Source organism: Pristiophorus japonicus, unplaced genomic scaffold (genome assembly GCF_044704955.1).
Source record: "Pristiophorus japonicus isolate sPriJap1 unplaced genomic scaffold, sPriJap1.hap1 HAP1_SCAFFOLD_4164, whole genome shotgun sequence".
Taxonomy (NCBI): Eukaryota; Metazoa; Chordata; class Chondrichthyes; family Pristiophoridae; genus Pristiophorus; species Pristiophorus japonicus.
This window is the reverse complement of record NW_027254052.1, coordinates 1-9,655: the sequence shown is the minus strand read 5'-3', so window position 1 is coordinate 9,655 and position 9,655 is coordinate 1. Positions and strand designations below refer to the sequence as shown.

At 55.4% G+C, this 9,655-nt stretch overlaps 1 protein-coding gene across 1 annotated transcript; it reads left to right on the top strand.

Moving 5' to 3' along the window:
* Positions 1 to 1,218: 1,218 nt before the first annotated feature.
* LOC139250730 (paired amphipathic helix protein Sin3b-like) lies at positions 1,219 to 9,514 on the top strand (the record flags this gene model as incomplete). Its single annotated transcript, XM_070873098.1, is given in 7 exon segments — positions 1,219 to 1,376; positions 1,379 to 1,428; positions 2,700 to 2,816; positions 5,608 to 5,846; positions 6,880 to 7,063; positions 8,900 to 9,179; positions 9,182 to 9,514. Coding segments are annotated over 7 exon segments (1,361 nt in total), but the record flags the coding sequence as incomplete, so codon positions are not given.
* Between the last annotated feature and the right edge of the window lie 141 nt (positions 9,515 to 9,655).

The window sequence follows — 9,655 nt, the reverse complement described above, 5'->3', positions numbered from 1 at the left end:
GTCCCCTCTCTCTCTCTCTCCTTCCCCCCACTCTCTCTCATGCTCCGTCCCCCGCTCTCTCACTCTACGTCGGACCCCCTCTCTCTCTCCTCCGTCCCCCCCACTCTCTCTCTCCTCCGTCCCCCTCTCTCTCTCTCTCTCCGTCCCCCTCTCTCTCTCTCTCTCCGTCCCCCCTCTCTCTCTCTCTCCGTCCCCCTCTCTCTCTCTCTCCGTCCCCCTCTCTCTCTCTCTCCGTCCCCTCTCTCTCTCTCCTCCCCCTCTCTCTCTCTCTCCGTCCCCCTCTCTCTCTCTCTCCGTCCCCCTCTCTCTCTCTCTCCGTCCCCTCTCTCTCTCTCTCCGTCCCCCTCTCTCTCTCTCTCCGCCCCCTCTCTCTCTCTCTCCGTCCCCCTCTCTCTCTCTCTCCGTCCCCTCTCTCTCTCTCTCCGTCCCCCTCTCTCTCTCTCTCCGTCCCCCTCTCTCTCTCTCTCCGTCCCCCTCTCTCTCTCTCTCCGTCCCCCTCTCTCTCTCTCTCCGTCCCCCTCTCTCTCTCTCTCCGTCCCCCTCTCTCTCTCTCTCCGTCCCCCTCTCTCTCTTCTCCGTCCCCCTCTCTCTCTCTCTCCGTCCCCCTCTCTCTCTCTCCCGTCCCCCTCTCTCTCTCTCTCCGTCCCCTCTCTCTCTCTCTCCGTCCCCCTCTCTCTCTCTCTCCGTCCCCCTCTCCTCTCTCTCTCCGTCCCCCTCTCTCTCTCTCTCCGTCCCCCTCTCTCTCTCTCTCCGTCCCCCTCTCTCTCTCTCTCCGTCCCCCTCTCCCTCTCTCTCCGTCCCCCTCTCTCTCTCTCTCCGTCCCCCTCTCTCTCTCTCTCCGTCCCCCTCTCTCTCTCTCTCCGTCCCCCTCTCTCTCTCTCTCCGTCCCCCTCTCTCTCTCTCTCCGTCCCTCTCTCTCTCTCTCCGTCCCCCTCTCTCTCTCTCTCCGTCCCCCTCTCTCTCTCTCTCCGTCCCCCTCTCTCTCTCTCTCTCCGTCCCCCTCTCTCTCTCTCTCCGTCCCCTCTCTCTCTCTCTCCGTCCCCCTCTCTCTCTCTCTCCGTCCCCCTCTCTCTCTCTCCGTCCCCCTCTCTCTCTCTCTCCGTCCCCCTCTCTCTCTCTCTCCGTCCCCCTCCCCCCTCCCCCCCTCCCTCGACCTCTCCCCCTCTCTCTCTCCCCGCCCTCCCTCCCTCTCTCTGCCTCTGTCTCTCACTCAAACAGGAAGTTTCCTGAGCTTTTTGCACGTTTCAAGTCGTTCCTGGGCCAGCGGGAGCTCTCCCTCACACAGCCATTGCAGAGAGACCGTCCGGTGGATGGAATCGCCCGGGAGATCGACTATGCCTCGTGTAAGAGGCTGGGCTCCAGTTACAGAGCACTGCCCAAACCTACCAGCAACCGAAGTGCAGCGGGCGGACTGCAGTCTGCAAGGAGGTACGGGCAGTTCCACAGACTGGCGCAAACCCAGTGTTTGTGCTTTTATCGATGTATTGAAACTAGAGGTACTTTAAAATGAGGAGCATGTAACAGATGGGTGTGAGGGTATTACAGGAGTGTGATGCACAACTCCATTCTCCTCTGGGTGAAAGATCTCCTGACTCCTCTCTCACTCCTAATCTGTCCTCTTTAATGTGTATCCCCAGTTTGCCCATCCCCTTCAGGATCTCCCAACTTCTTTCACCTTTCCTTAAAACCTAAATTCCCGATGCCCAGGACCATTTATATTTCAGTTTATTTAATAAGTGCCCTGAATTAAAGAATCTCTGCGGCTCTGTTTTGTCTCTAAGTCTCCGTTCTCAGTGTTTGAAATACCCAGGGCGGAAGCCATGCTGCTGAAGGCTGAATTCCTGCGATGGCGGCTCTTGTTCTCGCTCGGGAAGCTGAAGCGGTGACGTTTCTGGATGTGGAACAACACTTGCCCCGGGCACATCGCTCCCTCTCCCACCCGGCGTGCACCCAGCGTACAGCTCACACCCGGCGTACACCCAGTGTACAGCTCGCACCCGGCGTGCACCCAGTGTACAGCTCGCACCCGGCGTGCACCCAGTGTACAGCTCGCACCCGGCGTGCACCCAGTGTACAGCTCGCACCCGGCGTGCACCCAGTGTACAGCTCGCACCCGGCGTGCACCCAGTGTACAGCTCGCACCCGGCGTGCACCCGGCGTACAGCTCGCACCCGGCGTGCACCCGGCGTACAGCTCGCACCCGGCGTGCACCCGGCGTACAGCTCGCACCCGGCGTGCACCCGGCGTACAGCTCGCACCCGGCGTGCACCCGGCGTACAGCTCGCACCCGGCGTGCACCCGGCGTACAGCTCGCACCCGGCGTGCACCCGGCGTACAGCTCGCACCCGGCGTGCACCCGGCGTACAGCTCGCACCCGGCGTGCACCCGGCGTACAGCTCGCACCCGGCGTGCACCCGGCGTACAGCTCGCACCCGGCGTGCACCCAGTGTACAGCTCGCACCCGGCGTACAGCGTACACCCGGCGTACACCCGGCGTACAGCTCGCACCCGGCGTGCACCCCGCACCCGGTTTGAACGCTGAAAATCTTGTTACTTGAGTTCCTTTTTGTTAGTAATTTCATTCACTTTTCCACCATCTTTCCCATCGTCCTTGAGCCCACCGATATCGCCAGGCACCCGTCAGTCTTCACCGATTCCACCTCGGATTTATGTGTTCCTGTTTCACATTCTCTGTTTAGGTTCTCAATGACACCTGGGTCTCATTCCCCTCTTGGTCGGAAGATTCCACCTTTGTCAGCTCCAAGAAGACCCCGTATGAGGAGCAGCTTCACCGCTGTGAGGACGAGAGGTTCGAGGTAATGAGCTGGCTTTCAAAGACACAACGGGCTGCAAACACTCATCAAGCCAGGCATAGCATCTGTGGACTGAATTAATGTTTCAGGCTTAGGATCATAGGAACAGGAGCAGGGCATTGAGCCCCTCGAGCCTGTTCCAAAATCTAACAAAAGTCTTATCAATCTCACATTTAAAATTAACAATTGGTCTAGCAGCAATTGCCGTTTGCGGAAGAGAGTTCTAAATTTCTATCACCCTTTGTGTGTAGAAGTGTTTTCTAATTTCACTTTTTTGGAAGATTATAGTTCGGGCATCTGCAATGTCTCACCTACTTCCTTTAAACCCCTGTGACGCTAAGAGGCTGCAGGGTGACTTGGACAGGTTAGGTGAGTGGGCAAATGCATGGCAGATTGAGTATAATGTGGATAAAAGTGAGTTTATCCACTTTGGGGGCAAAAACATGAGGGCAGAATATTATCTGAATGGCGGCAGATTAGGAAAAGGGGAGGTACAACGAGACCTGGGTGTCATGGTTCATCGGTCATTGAAAGTTGGCATGCAGGTACAACAGGCGGTGAAGAAGGCAAATGTATGTTGGCCTTCATAGCTAAGGGATTTGAGTATAGGAGCAGGGAGGTCTTATTGCAGTTGTAGAGGGCCTTGGTGAGGCCTCACCTGGAATATTTGGTCTCCTAATCTGAGGAAGGACGTTCTTGCTATTGAGGGAGTGCAGCGAAGGTTCACCAGACTGATTCCTGGGATGGCAGGACTGAGATATGAGGAGAGACTGGATCAACTGGGCCTTTATTCACTGGAGTTTAGAAGAATGTGAGGGGATCTCATAGAAACATATAAAATTCTGACAGGACTGGACAGGTTAGATGCAGGAAGAATGTTCCCGATGTTGGGAAGTCCAGAACCAGGGGACATAGTCTTAGGATAAGGGGCAGGTCATTTAGGACTGAGATGAGGAGAAACTTCTTCACTCAGAGTTGTTAACCTGTGGAATTCCCTACTGCAGAGAGTTGTTGATGCCAGTTCATTGGATATATTCAAGAGGGAGTTAGATATGGCCCTTACGGCTAAGGGGATCAAGGGGTATGGAGAGAAAGCAGGAAAGGGGTACTGAGGGAATGATCAGCCATGATAGTGAATGGTGGTGCAGACTCGAAGGGCCGAATGGCCTACTCCTGCACCTATTTTTTATGTTTCTATGATGGAAACCATCTGGCACTGGCGATTTGTCACTCTTTAGTGCCATTATTTTCTTCATCACTGTTATTTTACTTGCGTTAACTTTATTGAGTCCCTGTCTCCGATTCAATATTAGTTTCCTTGGGATTTCCGGCATACTATCCTCTTGTTCTACTTACATACTGACACAAAGTAATTATTCAACATGGTCTGCCATTTCCATATTATCATTGACAATATCACCGCTTTCAGTTTTTAAGGGGCCGATCTTGCTCTGACTACCCTTTTTCCTAATGTAACTATAAAAATTCTTTGTATTGATTTTTGACATCCCTTGCGAGTTTCTTTTCTGACTCCCTTTGTGTCGTTCTTACTGTCTGTTTTGTGACTCTTTGCTGTTCTGTGTATCTTTCCCATTCGCCAGGATCTCTGCTACTGTTTGCATTTCTGTTGCTTTTTCTGTTAGTTTTACACTGTCCCTCACCTCCAGTCGTCTGTGGCTGTTTTTTTGGCAAGTAGAGCTCTTGACCCTCATGGGTATAAACCGGTTCTGTATCACATTATATTATTTTTCTAACATCTCCCACTGATTATCTGTTTTCCCCATGAACCGATTTGCCCAGTTTATTGGGTCCCATTGAAGTCGGCCTCACCCCAATCTAGAATCTCAGTCGCTGTTTCATGTTTCTCCCTTTTAAATGCTACGTTGAACTCGATTGCTATTGGATAAATGTTCACGCAGTTAGACTGTTAACTAAATCTGGCTCATTACTCATTGCTCAATCTAATATGGCTTGCCCCCTTGTTGCCTCTAGGATCATCATAGGCGGTCCCTCGAAGCGAGGATGACTTGCTTCCATGCCAAAAGGGATGAGTTCACAGGTGTTTCAATGAAGGACCCGAACTACATCCTAAAGGATGCCTGTGCGTGGATTTTTTTACCGTGTGGTGGCCGTTGCACACCAGCCACCACGCGGGCTTGACAGAGCCAGGTCTTGGTCCAGTGGCAAGGATTAACCAGGAAGACTGGAGACCAGCTCTGCTGCACGGACCTAGTGCGCACGCATATCGCAGTGTGGGTGGGCCCCTGGCTCTGAACTCTTGCCTGCCCTGGGCCCTGATCACGTCCCTCGACAATCTCTCGCCGCTTCTTTGCCCTGACCTTGCCGCTCCTGCTGTATCTGCCCACGCTCCAATCACCGGCCTGGATCTTGATGACGTCACTCTTCACAGCCGTCGCCCTCCTGTACTCGCTCGCGCCGCTCCTTTTATGGCCCCGACCTGCCGCTGATGTTCCCTCGCAGCTCGGGGCCTCCATGCTGCTGGGATAGAGGAAACTATCCCAGACACATTCAAGAAATTCACTACCTCTCTGACAGGTGCTAGTCTGCTTATCCCAATCTATATGAAAATCCCCCCATTATACCCACGCTGCCGGCACCAGAGCTAGTGCTGGCACCTGATAGGGGAGGGGGTGCCTTTCCTGCTTTGGGATTGGGTTTGGGGGGAAGGTAGGTTGTCATGGTTACTCTGGAATTGGGTTTGCAGAGGGATTGCCGTGGTTACTCTGCTGCAATTAGTAATTGGATATCTAATTCTGGGCTGCTTTACAAACAGCTTGACGTTGTCCTGGAAACCAATCTCGCCACAATCCGTGTGCTCGAGAGCATGCAGAAGAAACTGACTCGGATGTCTCCGGAGGATCAGGATAAATATCGTCTGGATAATTGCCTGGGAGGGACATCGGAGGTCATTCACCGCAGAGCCATCTACCGTATCTATGGGGATAAAGCAGGAGAAATAATCGATGGACTCAAGAAAAGTCCGGCAACTGCTGTACCTGTGGTGCTGAAACGGTGAGCATTAACAGGGCGGGACATCCCAGCATGGCTGCGCCATCACTCAAACCTTCAGGACTCTCCAGAATCCTCGAAAGTTGGAGCACAGAAAGAGTCCGTTTGGGCCAATTGTACCTGTACTCGCTCACTCAGAGCGATGCCCTTAATCTGTTTCATTCGAGGTGGAGGGATTCGGGGTTGGGCGGGTGGGGGGGGGGGGGGGTGAAGGAGGAGATTGGGGCAGGGAGTTTGAGTGGGGGGGGGGGGGGGCTCCGGGGGCTAGTCTGCTTATTCCTGGGTTGGTGCCGGAGTGGTGGTGATTGTAGGGGCGGTGCAGAGGTTCGGGAGGGTTCAGGGGGTGTTGCAGGGGTTCGGGAGGGTTCAGGGGGTGTTGCAGGGGTTCGGGAGGGTTCAGGGGGTGTTGCAGGGGTTCGGGAGGGTTCAGGGGGTGTTGCAGGGGTTCGGCGGCGGTAGGGATTTGGGTGGTGTTGCGGGGATAGGGGATTTCGCGGGGTGCTGCAGGGACGGGCGGGGATCAGCGGTGGGGGGGGTTTCGGGGGTGTTGCGGTGGCTGGGGGGTTGATTCGGGGAGGGGGTGAGGGGGTTCGGGGGAGTGTTGCGGGGGTTCAGGAGGGGTGTTGCGGGGGCGGGGGGGTTCGGTGGGGGGGGTTGCAGGGGTTCGGGGGGGGTGGCGGGGTGTTGCGGGGATGGTGGGGGGGGGCTGCGGTAGCGGGGGAGCTCGGGGGGTGTTGCGGGGCCGGGGGGTGGTAGGGGACTCGGTGCTGGAGCAGGGTTTCGGTGGGGTAGGAGGGGGGGCTGTGGGTGTGGGTTCAGTGCCCAGTGTCGAGGGGTATGGGGGCGGATGTTCAGTGCCGGGGTGGGGGGGGGTGAACACTGGGACACTGGGGTTCGGGTCGGTGCAAACACTGAGGGAGAGCCCGGCAGTATCAGGGACTCGCTGCTTGTGCCCAGAGTTACCCCTCAGAACCGAGCCTGCAGTCTGCAGCCGAGTTGCAGATTGGGAAGTTTTGTCAAGTTTGATCTGTTGCAGATTGAAAGCCAAGGAAGAGGAGTGGCGGGAGGCACAGCAAGGCTACAACAAGATCTGGCGGGAGCAGTACGAGAAATCCTACCTGAAATCACTGGATCACCAGGGCGTCAACTTCAAGCAGAACGATACCAAGGCACTGCGCTCCAAGAGCCTGCTGAATGAGATCGAGAGCGTTTACGATGAGGTAACCCGCCATTTCCCCAGCAACAGGCTTCAGCTTATTGGATGTCGGGCGAGTTGTAAACTGCCCCTGGGGCGGGACTGTTCAATTTACTGGCCGCGAGCCTCATTAAGAAGGCCAGGGACAGCCCTCTGCTAATGGTGCTGACCCTGTAAGGACCCGTCTGTCTGTCTGGTTTAAGTATTTTTAATTTCTCACTGCTGGAGCCTGTTTCAGGACCAATGTTCTGGTCGAGGGAGGAGACTGAGTGGCGAGGGAGAGTTTGACGGCAGCACCTGAGGTGGGAGGGGGGCACCTCGTTGTTTTATTTCTGATTTACAGTTTAAAAACAATTTCCACTGGAGGAATGATTCTTGTAACTGTAAGCAGGTTAGGGTCAGTCAGTGCTGGGACTGTAAGCAGGTTAGGGTCAGTCAATGCTGGGACTGTAAGTAGGTTAGGGTCGGTCAGTGCTGGAACTGTAAGCAGGTTAGGGTCAGTTAGTGCTGGGACTGTAAGTAGGTTAGGGTCAGTTAGTGCTGGGACTGTAAGTAGGTTAGGGTCAGTCAGTGCTGGGACTGTAAGCAGGTTAGGGTCAGTCAATGCTGGGACTGTAAGTAGGTTAGGGTCGGTCAGTGCTGGGACTGTAAGTAGGTTAGGGTCAGTCAGTGCTGGGACTGTAAGTAGGTTAGGGTCAGTTAGTGCTGGGACTGTAAGTAGGTTAGGGTCAGTCAGTGCTGGGACTGTAAGCAGGTTAGGGTCAGTCAGTGCTGGGACTGTAAGCAGGTTAGGGTCGGTCAGTGCTGGGACTGTAAGCAGGTTAGGGTCGGTCAGTGCTAGGACTGTAAGCAGGTTAGGGTCACTCAGTGCTGGGACTGTAAGCAGGTTAGGGTCGGTCAGTGCTGGGACTGTAAGCAGGTTAGGGTCACTCAATGCTGGGACTGTAAGCAGGTTAGGGTCGGTCAGTGCTGGGACTGTAAGCAGGTTAGGGTCGGTCAGTGCTGGGACTGTAAGCAGGTTAGGGTCGGTCAGTGCTGGGACTGTAAGCAGGTTAGGGTCGGTCAGTGCTGGGACTGTAAGCAGGTTAGGGTCGGTCAGTGCTGGGACTGTAAGCAGGTTAGGGTCACTCAGTGCTGGGACTGTAAGCAGGTTAGGGTCGGTCAGTGCTGGGACTTTAAGCAGGTTAGGGTCGGTCAGTGCTGGGACTGTAAGCAGGTTAGGGTCAGTCAGTGCTGGGACTGTAAGGAGGTTAGGGTCGGTCAGTGCTGGGACTGTGAAGGAGGTTAGGGTCAGTCAGTGCTGGGACTGTAAGGAGGTTAGGGTCAGTCAGTGCTGGAACTGTAAGCAGGTTAGGGTCGGTCAGTGCTGGGACTGTAAGCAGGTTAGGGTCGGTCAGTGCTGGGACTGTAAGCAGGTTAGGGTCGGTCAGTGCTGGGACTGTGAGGAGGTTAGGGTCAGTCAGTGCTGGGACTGTAAGTAGGTTCAAGGGGTGTCAGTGCTGGGACTGTAAGGAGGTTAGGGTCGGTCAGTGCTGGGACTGTAAGCAGGTTAGGGTCGGTCAGTGCTGGGACTTTAAGCAGGTTAGGTCTCAGTGCTGGGACTGTAAGCAGGTTAGGGTCGGTCAGTGCTGGGACTGTAAGTAGGTTAGGGTCACTCAGTGCTGGGACTTTAAGCAGGTTAGGGTCGGTCAGTGCTGGGACTTTAAGCAGGTTAGGGTCGGTCAGTGCTGGGACTTTAAGCAGGTTAGGGTCGGTCAGTACTGGGACTTTAAGCAGGTTAGGGTCGGTCAGTGCTGGGACTGTGTTTTCGGTCTGGTCCAATGTTAGAACGCGGGCGTTAACACTTTCTCTGTTGGTTCAGCGCCAGGAGCAGAACTCTGAGGAGGGTGCCCAGGGGTCACGGGCGCACCTGATGTTCGTGTACGAGGATAAGCAGATCATGGAGGACGCTGCGTCTCTGATCATTTACCACGTGAAGCGGCAGCCCACCATCCAGAAGGAGGACAAGGATCACATCAAGCGCATCATCTACCACTTTGTCCCGGACTTGTTCTTTTCACAGCGCGGTGAGCTGAGCGAGTCGGAGGATTCGACGGATGAGGAGATGGAGAGCGGTCCGCGACATGGGGTGGGCAACAGCGCGACCCGGGCCCGAGGGGCTCGGCATCTCCGCAGAGCAGCCTGGCCGAAGAGCGGATGGACCTGCGTGATCAGGTGGCCGAATACCAGAAGAACCTGGACGATGTCTACAACCTCTTCTTCGTCAATAATAACTGGTACTTTTTCCTGCGGCTCCATCAGATTCTGTGCTGCCGACTGCTGCGTATTTACAGGCAGGCTGAGAAACAGCTGCTGCAATACCAGCTGGAGAAGGACAAGGAGAAACAGTTACAGGAGGGAAAGAAAGAGAAAGCAAGCGACCCAGCCGTGGAACTCCGGCTCAAGCAGCAAAGTACGATTCACCTCCCCAACAATCGCCTCCTCCCTCCCTCCCTCCCTCCCCCTCCCTCCCTCCCTCCTCCCTCCCTCCTCCCTCCTCTCTCCCTCCCTCCTCTCTCTCTCCCTCCCTCCTCCTCTCTCCCTCCCTCCTCCTCTCTCCTCCTCCCTCCTCCCTCCC